This window comes from Amphiura filiformis, chromosome 13, assembly GCF_039555335.1.
Source record: "Amphiura filiformis chromosome 13, Afil_fr2py, whole genome shotgun sequence".
Taxonomy (NCBI): Eukaryota; Metazoa; Echinodermata; class Ophiuroidea; order Amphilepidida; family Amphiuridae; genus Amphiura; species Amphiura filiformis.
The window spans coordinates 21,870,442-21,886,159 of NC_092640.1; the positions used below are offsets into that span (position 1 = coordinate 21,870,442).

General features: G+C 36.5%; 2 protein-coding genes across 2 annotated transcripts; both read right to left on the bottom strand.

The window, feature by feature from the left end:
• Nucleotides 1-5,532: 5,532 nt before the first annotated feature.
• LOC140167486 (N-acetyllactosaminide beta-1,6-N-acetylglucosaminyl-transferase-like) lies at nt 5,533-7,707 on the bottom strand. Its single transcript, XM_072190793.1, has 3 exons — nt 7,555-7,707; nt 7,014-7,145; nt 5,533-6,558 (listed from the first exon to the last, which is right to left on the bottom strand). Exons 1-3 carry the CDS (start codon nt 7,705-7,707, stop codon nt 5,611-5,613), a joined length of 1,233 nt encoding a protein of 410 aa, XP_072046894.1. The 3' UTR covers nt 5,533-5,610.
• A 4,721-nt stretch (nt 7,708-12,428) lies between these two features.
• On the bottom strand, nt 12,429-15,047 carry LOC140168116 (fibrinogen C domain-containing protein 1-A-like). The gene has a single exon (XM_072191421.1). It carries the CDS (start codon nt 14,844-14,846, stop codon nt 13,560-13,562), a length of 1,287 nt encoding a protein of 428 aa, XP_072047522.1. The 5' UTR covers nt 14,847-15,047; the 3' UTR covers nt 12,429-13,559.
• Nucleotides 15,048-15,718: the final 671 nt, after the last annotated feature.

The following is a 15,718-nucleotide window of genomic DNA, read 5'->3' on the forward strand; positions in this document are numbered from 1 at the left end:
ACTATTGCATATGCAATGGGAAAATCTTCTTCTTCCTTTGATAAAGCCCTTGTAGGATAGTTGCGATCTTCTATACTTTCCGCAGTCTTGGAACCAATTGTCAGCAATCTAAATTAAAGATGGAAATATTGACCTCAACTTTTTTGCATCATAAATCGCTGTTGGACTGCGGAAGCTGCCACACAATATGCTAAAACCGAACTTTTTGAAGAATATCAGCAACTCCGAAAATACCATCCAAAGAATCAATTGACCATTAAGGCAAGTGGAAAGGGTGAGACCGTATGACTTGAGGAAGTTAATAATTGTATCTATAATGTCTTGTGGTTCTTGAGTTAATGCTAATAATATAACAATCAGTTTTTGGCATTTTGATAAAATATCGGCATGGAATGGCTTCAAACCTCAAACCCCGATTGACCACCGACACTTACACCACATTTCGCCATACTGCAAGAGTTTCTAGAATGCTGTTTAAATAAGAAAATTGTTATTGCTAATTTATTGCACACTCTAGGGAAGCGTGGTTACCTTTTGAAATAACCGAGTGAGAGGGTTTTCAAGAAAATATTTTTCCTGTCAAAACTGAAGCATCCTCTGTATAAAAGAAAATATGAATATTAACTGCACATCATATAACGATTCGTGATACCCAATTGTGGCACATTTGATGTCGTTTATGAGGCAGAGAATTTTATTTCAATTTTATATACGCCAAAATTGTTTTAATTGAGCGAGAATGGCGATAGAAAAAACGTTGAAAATTCCATTTAAAAATTACATTAGACCCCGACAAAGATTACTGTTTCGTTTTTATGGTAATCTAATCTTTTATTTCCTGAAATAAAATTAGGGATAATAAATAATGTGGATTTATTGTATGAATCATCGACGTGTATACAAGAAGCTACAAGAAAAATGGTTGGCCACGCCACATTGGTAATCTATGCTTTAGTATACGGCGAGTAGCACACGTGCGAGTCAAAATCGATATACTATTGTGCGTGTATAGCCCCATTTATTGTCGGAAGTCTGTATATAAAACACGCAGTTATCAACAATTGAGCGCTATTAATACACATTAATGTTTTTAAACAAATAAAATTCCAAAATATGGTACATACTGCAGTTACTGTCCGTTTTCCTATACACAATACACAGTGCTCTTTCCCATTGACGCGTGACCTCCACAAATAGCCCTACGTTAAAAGTATGGGGATATGACTAGTTAACGTCGCTGTGTGAAAAATAACCGGCCAATATTAAAAGTACTCTTCTAAAGTTCTAGAAAATATAGTTTTTAACATGTCCTAAATTTTTAGCTAATTAGATGTTTTGAAATATTCGTACTTTGGTGTTTTAGTTAATGTTATAGGTAATAGTACATTGCCTAGTTAACGTCGCTGTGTGAAAAATAACCGGCCAATATTAAAAGTACTCTTCTAAAATTCTAGACAATATAGTTTTGTAACATGTCCTAAATTTTTAGCTAATTTAGGTGTTTGGAGAGGGTCGCACTTTTGTGTTTTAGGAAGGACATGTAAACGACAGATAACACCAAAAATATGAAGAAATTATTTCCAAACCGTGTTAAGTCAACAATCATTATGTTGCTCATTTTCAAGAATGCTGGTTTACAAAAAACACGCCATTGTCTCATTTCGTGAACAAAGGTACACATACCATTGTTTCCTTTCGTTTCCTTTATAATCGGTTAGCCAACTGAAGCTATGAATACCAGCTTTATTGCGATATCGCACATGAAAACAGACACTTGTGCACAACCAGAGAAGATCCGATTTAATCAGTTGAGCTGTTTCAATGAGTGTTATCTTGGTTTAATAGCTTTTAATGGGGTTAAATCCTGCAAAGGTCGAGATGAATTCTACTGTAGACATGACTGCATCATGACGTTTTCTGTCTTTGCTTGTCACGTGGTATGTTGAAGTAATGAAGTTGCGATTTTATGTTTAAATTTTCACATTGTCACCAACTAGTCCTTGTGGACGAGCGGTCTAAGGCGCTGGTGTTATGTCAATACTGTATCGAGCCCCGCCGGCGCCTCTGCCGAAATAATTTTTTTTTTTTTAATTTCATATTATGTTAGGGAAATGTGGCTGGGAGAATGTATGTATGGCGAAGAGTGGTGTGACCGACACTCTAGTATATAGAACCGGCGATTCGAAACAATAGAAGACGGTAAATCCACCGTTTCCGACAAGGCCCCGACATTGTCGACCGGCGGTTTCGTTTTGAAGCCATCCCTACGTGAAAGTACTTACTTCAGCATCCGATGGAACACGAACCGGGTCATTAACATTATTCCAATAAATCTTGTGCAGCAAAAACATATCGCCAGCAAATACGGCAAAACAGTTAACAGAATAATATCTATTATAGGGATAAGAATCACTTGGCTGCAATAAAGCCGACCTACGAAAATCGTGGAATGTTGTAATTTCCTGTAGGTGTTGCATCATCACCGTCGATCTCTTGTAAGCAAACCCTTGGAGAAGCAAAGCGACGCAAAACAACATCATCATCCCTATATCTTCGTGTCAAAAATTGCCGTGATAGTACGGCGAATCCTCTCGTTTTTCAATAGCTACGCACGACGATTTTGTTCGAGATAGGCCGAGCGACTCAGGCTAAGCATAGTACGACTATCATATGAGATACCATCAAGTTCTATTCTACACATTATTACGATTTGCGCATGCTCTAGTATCCCATATGGTGTTGCTATTACAAGGAAGTTCGATTTGTTTTGAGGTAAAACCAAGGTTTTGTTTTAAATACACTAACTTGAAATTAAATACACTAATTAGCGGCCATCACTGTTTGCTCTGGATACATTTTTGGCGTAACGATTTTTAAATCGAAAGTTTAAATTGTGATATATTTAATTTTGAGAATTACAATTATATAAAGGAACACATTTATGATCCAGGTGCTTGTATAATAGAAAATTCGATCACACGTGTATATCACAATGCATATGTAAAATTTCTTTATCTGTGTCAACAATAGAATATTGATCACCAACGGAGTAATGGAGCTTTATGAATTTTTTTTTATAATATAGCGTGTTGACACTGTGCGCACGCTATCAATGCGAATAGTGTGACAACTTTTAATGAATGTTTTGTTAATCGCAACATCTCTTTGTAGTTCATCTCGTGAACCAGATGTACGCGAATCACTTTTAGTCGACCGAAACTAGTCAAGCTTTGAATAATACAGAATTACTCAATGTGATTTTATGTCCGGAACTGCATTACGCCATAAAACACATTAAAGGGGCGGCAAAACGCAACAGTTGGAGGTAATTAAATTAAACGCTTAATGGTGTGAACATGAACATCATGCATCAAATCAGTAATGATTATGGGAGAACAAAGCTCTAAAGTGTGTCAGATCCTAACGCGAGGTTGAATGTATCGCTATATGTGGCTTTAGCAGAATACCTTAAGCGATTTGTCTGTTTGTTAAAATCATGCTATGCACAAATTCTCTCGAAAGGTGTTCACATCAGGACCTAAAGTAGAACGTGGTAATTACTTAGCGTAGTAATTAAGTAAGCAACAGATGCAGAAGGCGACATACAGGGTTCTCTTATTCAAGCAAATTCATGCGTGACATAAATAATTTAAAAACAGACGAACTGGTATTCGGCATTCTGCCAATAACGAACTATTATATAACTGCCCAACACAGTTTTTGGTGACTTTGGTTTGAGACTTGTTTTTAGGTAATTTGGGGTCGCTGATTTCAAATATAGCATTATTTTTTGCATATAACGTCAAATTTTCACTCTATGGTATACCCCTATTTATATAAGAGGGCGTATTATCTGGGCCCATAAAGTTACTAAATCATATAAACCCAATTGAAAGTCAAAAGGTGAATGCATAAATATTGGCATGATAATATAAACTACAAAAAAATACCACAGAATAAGTCTTAATTTGGCAAGAAGATATACCTTGGAATGTTTGACACCCCAAAAATGACGGGTATAGTGTTGCAACCCATGAGAATAATATTTTTTTTAATTTTGATGTTTATGGAGGCCAAACTTAATTTTTATATCAAAGTAATTAGTTTTATGAACATTTAGCAAAAAACTGCATCAAAATCGGGCGTTGCTAGCATTTTTTGGTCAAAATCTATCATTTTAGCCATCTTTCAGGATTTTTTCAGATTTTCTACGATAATGACGTCATTGTGACGTCATATGATGTATGTTGGTACTTATTTTGGTATCGTTGGATAGAGTAGACTCATAGCTATTCATAGGTACCCTATATAAGGGGTTTACTGTAGAAAATCCAGGGGGCTGCAACCCTTTGGTGGATGTGTTAAGTGATTCATGAAATTTCACCATTTTTCATAGAAAAAAAAAAAACTTGACGTGATAGGGCAAAACTGATACCATTTTTGAAATCAGCGACCCCAAATTAGTTAAAAACAACTCTTAAATCCAAGTCACCAGAAAAAACGTTTAATTTTGTTGGCCAGTGATCAGTGGTGGAAACTGGTATGTCTCTCTCTGGGAGAGATAGTAATTACCTATGATCTGTTCCGTCACAAGTTCTATGTTCGACTTGAGACATTTTAGAATGTCGAAAAGTTGTTTACCAATTATAAAAGGTATCGGTATCATATTATTATTTTGATTTCGGCAGACAGCCGAATCCGTATTCGTCCTTTGGTAAATTGATGTTACGCATGAATTATTTTTGAATTAGCGAACAAGAGTTCAACGGTTTTAGCTCTAGACAATGGACAACGCTTTAGCTCTAGAGGGCAGCATGTCAATGTTTTACCGGTGATCATCGTTTTTTCTTACTTATCACGCTGATCACCGATAAAAGTTCAGAATTATGCTGCCCTCTAGAGCTAAAGAATTGACCCCTTGTTCGCTTCAAAAATAACTCGGACTTCCGGATCGCTAAAACCATGCTAGAATATATATATGGAAAAAGATATATTGTCATGCTTGTTTGAAGGGCCAAATCTTATTTTACTATAGACTGTTACAGATTCATTTGATTTTTACTTTAAAGCCATATTACAACATTTATTGAGGAGGACGCCCGCAATATATTTCAAAATTCTTTTTTTACACGTTTATATTGTACTTCATTAAACCAACATACCCTGCAAAAATCAAGACTCTAGGTGCTGTAGTTTGGTCAAAATCCGAGATTTTGAATAAAACGCAGGAACTGTCGTTTTATTATTACGATGGAATTATTAGTCGAACGCATACACGATGTATCACAGTACGTACATGGTTTGTTTGAGAGACAACAAAGATCTACACAACAAAGGGTCGTACCATAACACGACCGAAGGAGTGATACGTATTGGTGACATCGGCGATGGTAGTAAAATCCAATTTTCTTTGCTTTGCCTTAGTTGTTCGGCTCAAAAAAAAAAGGATATATATCTGGCGGTAAAAGCTAACATTTTATGACAACGAAATGCTAAAATATTTTGTATGAAAATGTTATAATATGGCTTTAATAGCCGACTAATTGCTCTGTATATTACAACCATTGCACATACAACAGCTGTTGACTTCAACCTACATTGCCACTTATATTATATACCAGGAACATAACTAGCACTAATGTAGTGCTGCCACGAATAGTTAGTGACGGGAAAATCCATTACTTGTTTTATAGCCCGTTTCCATTTTCTTCTGTACTCCAAGAGCTCCTCCATACACTGCATCGTGATTGGTTCAAAATCATAGTGAAACTTATTAACAAACAAATGAGGTTGTCTTTTCAGAATATGAAGATAATCCGACGTAAATATGCACAGGCCCCTTACATACTTTCCATGACAGGGCATTATTGTTTTATCAGAGTGCCATCTACGAAATTTTGTATTGCACTCATATGTCCCATATGGGTATCCTCCTGGAGCTTCCGGCAAACGTTGAAGAGAATTGGTGAACATCTCGTCTGGGACATAGGTATCAGCCAACCAAGCCAAAAATGCTTTTGAAATATTACTATTAACTACAAAATCAACAAATTTGCGTGTAGCTGCAATGTATGTATCGCCTTTGTATATTGTTATATTAAATGGAGGTGGGTCTTTTTCCTGCGGTCTTCCATTGCTAGACATAACTAAAACAGGTGAAATAGTCAGTAAAGGAGAAAAGTATTTATACTTATAACGTGTTTCAAATCCGCTTCCTTTTTCAACGGGATAACCCGAAATACAATTATGACCGTTGTATGCTTTTAGTTGTTGCACAATCTCAAAGTTAGTCTTTAAAGGAAAATCTTGACCGCAAAGATTGATGAAATATTTCCAGGGCACGGGATGTCTTAACAAGTCTTCCATACAATGTAGATCGGCTAATGTTGCACTAATTCCACCCCATTGCACTTTTTCTAACTTTGAAGCGATAAATACATTGTCAAAACACTTGGCGAGGTTTTCAATAGCTCGGCTGAAATTTGCGTTAGATTTTAAATCAGTATGAATGCAATACACATTCTGCGGTTGGTAAATACTCCGGAGTAATCTCTCCACCTATATAGGAAAAAAAGAAAGAGATTTTCTTTAATTTTACCTTTTACTTATAAACATATATGTAAATCTCAGGTTAAAACCCTATTTATTGGAACAGAGAGAAGCATGAAACTCAGTGATTAATTTTTATTCTGTCTATCAAACTGTATTCTGTTCTGTGAAACCATTCACTCATCACAAGAGTCACAAGACCTGTTTAGCTGAGAGTATTTAAGGTTCTCAAAAGATGAAAAATGGCAAGAATGACTTATGTCTCGTACAAAGGCAAATACTATCTTGGATTCTGTCGACGACATGCTACTTTCAACATTTTGACCAAAATTAAATCTTCTAAAATTAATGTTAGAGGGGTCATGAGAGTTTTACATTTATAAGGAATTTAAATAGAAGACGTAACTTCTTACTATTCTTTTGAAAATCTTTGTTGCTCAATATTTTCCAATCAAACACATTACCTGTGCTGCATCCTTGTACGTAACTATTGCATATGCAATGGGAAACTCTTCTTCTTCCTTTGATAAAGCCCTTGTAGGATAGTTGCGATCTTCTTTATACTTTCCGCAGTCTTGGAACCAATTGTCAGCAATCTAAATTAAAGATGGAAATATTGACCTCAACTTTTTTGCATCATAAATCGCTGTTGGACTTCGGAAGCTGCCGCACAATATGCTAAAACCGAACTTTTTGAACAATATCATCCAAAAAATCAATTGACCATTAAGGCAAGTGGAAAGGGTGAGACCGTATGACTTGAGGAAGTTAATAATTGTATTTATATTAAGGTCTTGCGGTTCTTGAGTTAATGCTAATAATATAACAATCAGTTTTGGCATGGAATGGCTTCAAACCTCAAACCCCGATTGACCACCGACACTCTAGTAGAACCGGCGATTCGAAACAATAGAAGACGGTAAATCCACCGCCGTTTCCGACAAGGCGCCGACAGTGTCGACCGGCGGTTTGGTTTTGAAACCATCCCTATGTGAAAGTACTTACTTCATCATCCGATGGAACACGAACCGGGTCATTAACATTATTCCAATAAATCTTGTGCAGCAAAAATTTATCGCCAGCAAATACGGCAGAACAGTTAACAGAATAATATCTATGATAGGGAGAAGAATTACTTGGCTGCAATAAAGCCGACATATGAAAATCGTGAAATGTTGTAATTCCCTGTAGGTTTTGCATCATCACCGTCGATCTCTTGTAAGCAAACCCTTGGAGAAGCAAAGCGACGCATGCTATCGATGCGAACAGTGTGAAAACTTTTAATGAACGTTTTGTCAATCGCAACATCTCTTTGTAGTTGACCTTATGAAACAAACAAGCGAATTACTTTCAATATAGACACTGGACAAGCTTAACATATACAGAATTATTACCAATGAATGTGCTTTTATATCCGGAAATACATTACGCCAAAAATATGTTAAAGGTGCGGCAAAACGCAACAGTTGTAGGTAATTAAATAAAACGCTTAATGGTGTGATTATGAACATCAAATTAATTATTTTAATAATTAAAATACCATTTGACTATACCAGTTGAAATTCATACCATATGTAAAGGTTTCTACACAAAACGATTCTCTTATAAACCATATTGTGCACAGTTTCCACCTCGATACACCTGAGCACACATTTTCGTCCAAGAGCTTCCAAGCAGAGAACAACAGGCAGTGAATGTCTCTACCACAGTCTTTGATTACACTACACGGTTGAGTGCATAGCAATGTAAGAGCTGTGGAGCTTCTAGCTGAAATATGGGCCTCTTTGATTGGTTTTGTCGAAACCTCAAGTGTTCCCTTCATCCAAGCAGAATGTTTTATTTATATCAAGCGAAAGCTAACACTTCCCCAAAAAAAAAACACTTTTCGTCACTAGGTCAACAGAATAACGCAATTCAATGTTATAGCAAGGCGAATGTGAAAAATCTGTTGAAAACTACCTATCCAAGCACATTTTTGACCAAAATGTAGGTTTTAAAAGTCAAAACCTCAAGTGTTCCTTACAATATTTTTCAAATATTATGTCATTAAATGAAAAAGCACACTTATATTGTCCATATACTAGCGTCACTATAAATGAGCAATGGTCAATTCTCTTTAAATTGCAAATCTTGTGCAAAATTTTGTCGCCTGTTTTGTCATACGGTCGTAAATGCAATGAACTATGCAACTTTTAAAAAAGAGCGCTTACAAATTGATATGACCCCCTATGTGCTCCTATGGAAGACATGACCGTAATCATCCATATAGTGAGTATGAAATGGGGTTATCTGAATAGGAGACTCCATTTGAAATCTACTCCCCCTTTGTGGGAGATTAAGGTCATGTCTTCAATATGGGGTGTATGAATTTCAACTGGATTAGCATAAAGTTGTCTGCTATATGTGACAATAAAATTTGCAATTTTAATGTTATTTTAATTTTAATTTTTAATTTTATTTTGCAATTAAAAAAATAACCGTACAAAAGGAATGCACGTGACGACATTTGCATGATTAATTTTGTCCCGATATTTCGAGCCAGACTTGCCTCTTGTCTACGGTCGGTGCGCCTCGCTGCTTACCGTTCTCGATTTGTTCAAACGGAGTTTATTCTCCGTTTATGTTGATCATGCCAGAGACAGAGAACAGGAATCTACTTCAACTACATACTACATGCGACAAAAATTATAGCCAGAATTACTTAAAGATTATCAATAAGTTAAGATTATATCCTCAATTGAGGTCTATTAAAAAAGTTCAATAATATAATGGGCTGCCACAAATTCAATCAAAAGGCATTTGATATTGACCTTTGACATCTAACTTACCGCTTAATCACTCCCAGTTCTGACCAATTCCGATTTGGTTTGGTAGTATATTGAGTTGTTAATACGCCCAGCAACTGGTCTAACAAAGCTTAAACAGAATGTCAGTGCCAGATCAGAGTCTTCGGGTTGTGAAATTGGAGAAAATAGTACATCTATACTTTGATCAGCTTGTAATCGGCAGGAATATTTAGGCTTTTACCAATACGCCGAAAAGTAGTGACTATACAGGGTGTCCCAGAATGATTTATACCGGGAAAGATGGATTTCTTTAGGTATGAACAGCCTTTCTATTGGTCATATTGTTTTGCATTTTAAGATCTACATATATTTAGCTTTCTCAGATTTTTTAGATTTTAAAATTTGAACGTTTCTAGTAGAAGTTAGAGAGGATTGTGTAAAAATGGTGAATTTCAAGTTTTGACAAAGCAACCTATTTTGAGAATCTGTAAAATTACTAACCGTTTAGCACAAAGTATTATTTGGAAAATGTTATGCAGTGTATTTGCTGTGTCCTGTTCTTAATAGTCGATATCTGTCGTTTATTTATGATGTTACGAAGCAATTCTTGTATGGAATAAAGGATTTGATACGCTTGAGTGACCTTAAACTATTCTTTCTTTGGCGGTAGTTTTGAAGACAATTATTGCGGTGTGTGAGTTTCATCATTTCATAAACGTATAGAGAAGGTTCGTCCTTAGTGTCACAGCATGCATATATGTCCTCAGTATATTGGCAAACCCACAGCTACGTGACGAAGAAGATTAAAATTTACTGCGGAGGATCCTTGAGGAAGTTATATCCTCTGTAATGGGTAAAAATTGTGGTAAAAATCACATAAAAAGTATGTTTTTCAACCTAAATATCTGATGTCATATTGAAATGTTTCACTTAATCCCATATCAAGAATTATTTAGCATTGTAAGCTCTACATCTGTGCCAAATTTGGCGTATTTCCTATACAAGAATGTAGGGTTTCTCCAATGTGGCTGGACGATGGTGATAAAGGATCCATGTGTTATGATACCTTTGCACTGTAAATTACACGCATGCAGTTTTCGTCCATTTTCGGTAATAGCAATGTCACGCGAAACCGAATCAAGCTATTTCCATGAAAGTCACAGAATAAGTAGATGACATGTGTGGCATTGTATTGCACTTATTAAGATTAGATACACTGTTGACTATATATTTTTGATATTTTGTTAAACCACGGTATAAATCATTCTGGGACACCCTGTAGTAGGACTATATTTTGCGTGTTAAAGAAAGTAGACGAAGTATAGGACTTCAATGAAAATTTTTGTAATACTTCTGGCGAGATGTCACGAGACAATTCTCCAAATAAAATATATTGATATCATTCCGCGATGTTACAAGGCCCGCCGATTACGAGCTGATCAAACTATATAATTGTTGTAATATCTGCATAATGACGAACAACAATTTACTACAAACCACCCCATGTGTAGAGCTTTACTTTATTCGCCAAGCGCGGTATTGATTGCGGTAAAAGTTGGCTTTGCGCCCTCTGTATTCTTGCAATTGGAAGGAGTGCGGTCAGGTACGGTTTGTAGTTTGATGGTATTCGACAATATGCGATGACCAGTGGCGGCACGAGGGGGGGGGCAAAGTGAATTACCGGGGAATCAACAAAGTTTAGATTTTGTTCATTAATGGAAGAATAATTTTAGTGCATTTAAATGATATAAAGATTTGAACAGTTATTTTTCTCTTAAATTGAACGATTTCAAGTTAGTGATTTCTTAATATTTTTGGTGTTTTTACATAGATAAAAAAACACTGATTATTTAACAAAAACGATGCCGACCTGTTACATGTGCATTCATGCGATTTTTGGTTCACTTTCATCTGAGTATAGATTGTCACATTGTCATGAAACTTGGTGGATGTGATCACAATTGAGTGTCAAAACTGTTCATCTGAGGTCTGAGTATCGGTTTTGTTGAATTGTCGTGATGTGATCTCCCCATTTTTTGTCAAAGTAAATTCAGCTTTTAACATGACACTTCTTAAGTATTTACAGTATTTTCCATAGTGTCATTAATACATGTATTTCCCATCCAGTTACTTATTCCACACACACACAAAAAAAACCAGTTATAACATTTAGCATCACAGGCAATTTTTATCAGATTATGCTGTACAAGTCTAGAAAGTTCATGTTCATGTACAACATAATCTGATATTTAATTCCAGGCACTTTATCAAGGCAAAAGTTTGAAACGTGATCTTCATCCGTGTTGTTGTCTTTTTTAAAGACAGTTCTTATTTGTAACCCTGACACTTGGAATTTTTGTGCAGTGACAAGTTTTTCTCTCTTACCGTCTTGAACAATATTTTACTGACAAGTTTGTTGTAATACAAAATGGTTATCTCTCCATCTAGAATAGTGTTTTACAAGGGTGATGCAACATGAGCTCCTATACATCTTAATTTACATCAATACCAATAATATCAAAACTTGTGTCACATTTTTATTTACATCTCAATAGTAGGTATGCAAACCTCAAATACAATATTAGAACATATCTGCTGCAAGTTGCAACGTACAGTCACACGTACATTTACATTTTTCCTGGCATTTGTCAACTTTTTAATATCATTATGAATTCGGCAGACGGCCGAATCCGGATTCGGCTTTTGGTAAATTCATGTTACGTATGAATTATTTTTGAATTAGAGAACAAAGGATCAATGCTTTAATAATAGAGGGCATCATATCAAATTCTTAACGGAGATCAGATGATAACAGCGTAATAAGTAATCAAAAGAGGGCGGCATACTGGATTAACTAACGGTGCATCGTAGTTCGGTCGACGATGATAATCGTTAAAAAATTGGTATGCTGCCCTCTATAGGTAAGGCATTGATCCCTTGTTCTCTAATTCAAAAATAATGCATGCATAACATGAATTGACCAAAAGCCGAATCCGTATTCGGCCGTCTGCCAAATTCATAATGATATAATTGTTTTATACTAAAAACTTTTTTCCCAGCAAGAGAGGATCAAAATATTGTGTGTGGGGTCTATTCATCAGGTAGTGCAACCTTATTTACACCCATACCCCACACCCACTCCTTAGTACAGGTATAACGGGGACCATGTACTTAACTATCCAAACGCGGACGAGCATATTCTGATTTTCTACACCTAACCTGGAGACGTTAACACATTTTACACAAATTATACACATTTTCGATTTTTCGATTCACACAATATACTAATTTTTATAAAACCTGGTACACATTTTCTCACACTAGTCACCTTGAGCCATGTTCATCATTAATGTCAATTTTATGTGGTGTATAATTATGATAATCAGGTATGATAATCACTGTAAAACAGTAACTGTGATATTTGTCCGATTTTGTAAAATATATTTTTTACAATACCGTTGAACACTCCTGTGGCTTATGTTCCGGATTTTACGGTATATTACAACCTGCATGAAATTTACGATAGAATGTTCATTACCATACAATTATAATATGTTCATGATTAAAAATAATACCTTATAGTATTCCGTTGCAGTTCAACATTCCGGAACAAGAGTTGTTCTTCGTATAGATTATAGTCCCGACATTACGGTATAATGTAAAATATTTATCATTAATCAACACTATCTAAAACGTATCGTTATAAATTCGGCAGATGGCCGAATCCGGATTCGGCTTTTGGTAAAATCATTTTATGCATGCATTACTTTTGAATGTGAGAACAAGGGATCAATACTTTACCTATAGAGGGCAGCATATCGACTTATTAACGGTTATCGTCGTTGACCGTACTGCGATGCACCGTTAGCTAACCCTGTATACCGCCCTCTTTTGAATACTTATTATGCTGTTATCATCTGATCTCCGTTAAAAAAATTGATATATTGCCCTCTATTATGTACAGCATTGATCCTTTGTTCTCAAATTAAAAAGTAATGCATGCGTAAAATGAATTTACCAAAAGCCGAATCCGGATTCAGCCGTCTGCCGAATTCATAACGACATGATACGTATACAAACTTAACGTCTTACATGATACGTCGAATTTTCATCTCACTTTTTTTCAGTACCTCATAACTATATTTCCACTTCCACCAGTATAGTCCAGTATCACTAGCTTTCTTAGGTCCCAGATACAAACCATTTAGATTAGCGCTACTGCAACTACCATACCACCAAGCGCCTTTTCCGATATTGTGCGCAATTACCCCATGAGCGCCAATCATTATCTTGATCTTGCGTTGAAAATTGTCTGTTGTGATTGTCCAACGTCATCGCGTCGCCAACCGTGCCATCATACGCACCAACTGATAATCGATATCCGGATTCTTTATCCGCAACTCTGAAAGAATCATAATGAGCGAAGCCTAAATTACCGTTAAAATCCTCAAGCTCCACAAGCAACTCCCAAGTGCCTGTCTTTGTAAGCGCGTGAAGTAGTTGTAGCCCAGCCCAGTGCTCACCAAAGGGTTTACCGAATCCGTTTTCATAATCTCTCCAGTCACGATAGAAGTCCACAGATCCGTCGAAGCGACGCTGAAAACCAGGCCAGCCACCGCCATCTGATTCAAGTTCACAAATCACCTTGTAAGAAGTTGTGCCATCTGGTGTAATGGTGTAACTATCTGATGCATTGTATCCATCGGCTGCAATGTCTGTGCAGTCGCGTGGAGGTGGTGTTGGTGTAGGTGCCACATAAGATTGTAGGAACTTCTTTCCATCAGTAAAGAACGTACCAATTGTATCCGACATATTATGAAACATTCGGTCGGTTTTATGCTGCATTCCTTGAAGTAAATTCACTAGTTTATCTAGACTGCTTGCAATTGAAACAAGTTTACCATTGGATTCGTCCATTATTTTATCAATGATCTTGTTGCCAGATGTACCAACATCGATTGGACTTATTGGAGTGGAGATCACGCCCAAATCAAAATCATTTGATTTCGTGGAGGTGTCCAAATTGTAGATCTTACTTTCTTTCAACTCCAGTGGGCCCAGTAACTTTACATTGCTTTCAATGTTACTTGAAGACTCGTAGTCATTTGGCTTCCCAGACTCTGATATCTTACTATCTTTAGCTGAAGAAGGTTGTTCAGGACTGTTACCAGACGATATCACTTTATCCTTATCTACAGAAGTTGCTTCAATAAGATCTAAAGACTTCAAATCTTTAGCACTAACATCGCCGCGAAGGTCATCCCACGTTGAAGAGTCCAAATCCAGAACATCTTCTTTCGATGCCGAGAAGTCCATGGCAGTATTGATAATTTGAATGGATTTTTCTTTGTCCACAATTGCAGCAGAAACGATCGGAGAATCATTGAGCATAACATCATCAGGTTTATCCGTCTTCTTTGCTTGTCGCGGAGAAGATCGCTTAGTTGGTTTGCACGTGCAGCAGCAGCATATCAGTACTGAGAGTATTATGCAACGTCTTATAGTAGCCATCACATTTGCTTTCTTATAATTTATTCGAAGAAGACTAACGATGTTATTCCTTTAGTAACAATGAGGAAGAACTAATCGAATGTTTTAATGTTTACAAGTATGTTACAAATAATGTCACCGAGTATAAACGGTGCATGGGCGTAAACTCTTTCAACATAACTAAATGCCATATGCCAAGAGTTTCAGTTGCGGGTTAACACATTTCCCTCATTACAGTTTCAAGTTTAGCGTTAGTCTCTTACTCCGTTGGGATAGGCTTACTAGAATATGACACGAAGAATGTAATGTTGTTGGAAAGACTAGTTATATCCAGACTTTCAACGGGATTCAGTCACACCACTTGCGGAGAAAGTAGTAGATTAGTGCATGAGCTGAGTCATGCAAGGTACATGGTGTTTTTCAACGGTGATTCTAAAACATATCGAACGTAAAAATTCAAACATTTTTGCTTGTCATATCCATTGGAAAAAGTGCTTACGACTTCTAGCTTTTGGCATCTGTGCTGACGGTTTGATCACAACAGACAACTGACTCTCATGGCGCGACGAAACTGCTTGTTGATATTTCCCGGAAGTGACGATGTTTTTGTTTCAGCAGTGGTGAATATGTTTGAGTCCTTGTCAAGGATTGTTCCTATTCAATGACATGATATTCCTGAGCAATGTGGTCTGTAATGGCTGATTTGTGTTGTTCTGAAGTTGATTCCTTTATGTTTGAACTAGTGAACTTCCTTTACGCTATAGTTTCAGAGCATTTCAGAGCCTTGTCCCAAACTGGTCTTCCTCCACGTATGACTTGCCACATCCTTTACACGGATGCGACAAGTCGTAAAGAATAAGGGAAGCTATCCAAATTCACAAAAAGGGGGCTAA

What these genes read in the sequence shown, in the direction of transcription:
- LOC140167486 (XM_072190793.1), bottom strand. Translation starts at nt 7,707, where the DNA reads ATGTCGGCTTTATTGCAGCCAAGTAATTCTTCTCCCTATCATAGATAT. An exon ending in GTGTTCCATCGGATGATGAA is followed by an intron (nt 7,146 to 7,554) that starts GTAAGTACTTTC and finishes TCTTTAATTTAG; the next exon opens with ATTGCTGACAATTGGTTCCA. An exon ending in CGTACAAGGATGCAGCACAG is followed by an intron (nt 6,559 to 7,013) that starts GTAATGTGTTTG and finishes TTTCCTATATAG; the next exon opens with GTGGAGAGATTACTCCGGAG.
- LOC140168116 (XM_072191421.1), bottom strand. Translation starts at nt 14,846, where the DNA reads ATGGCTACTATAAGACGTTGCATAATACTCTCAGTACTGATATGCTGC.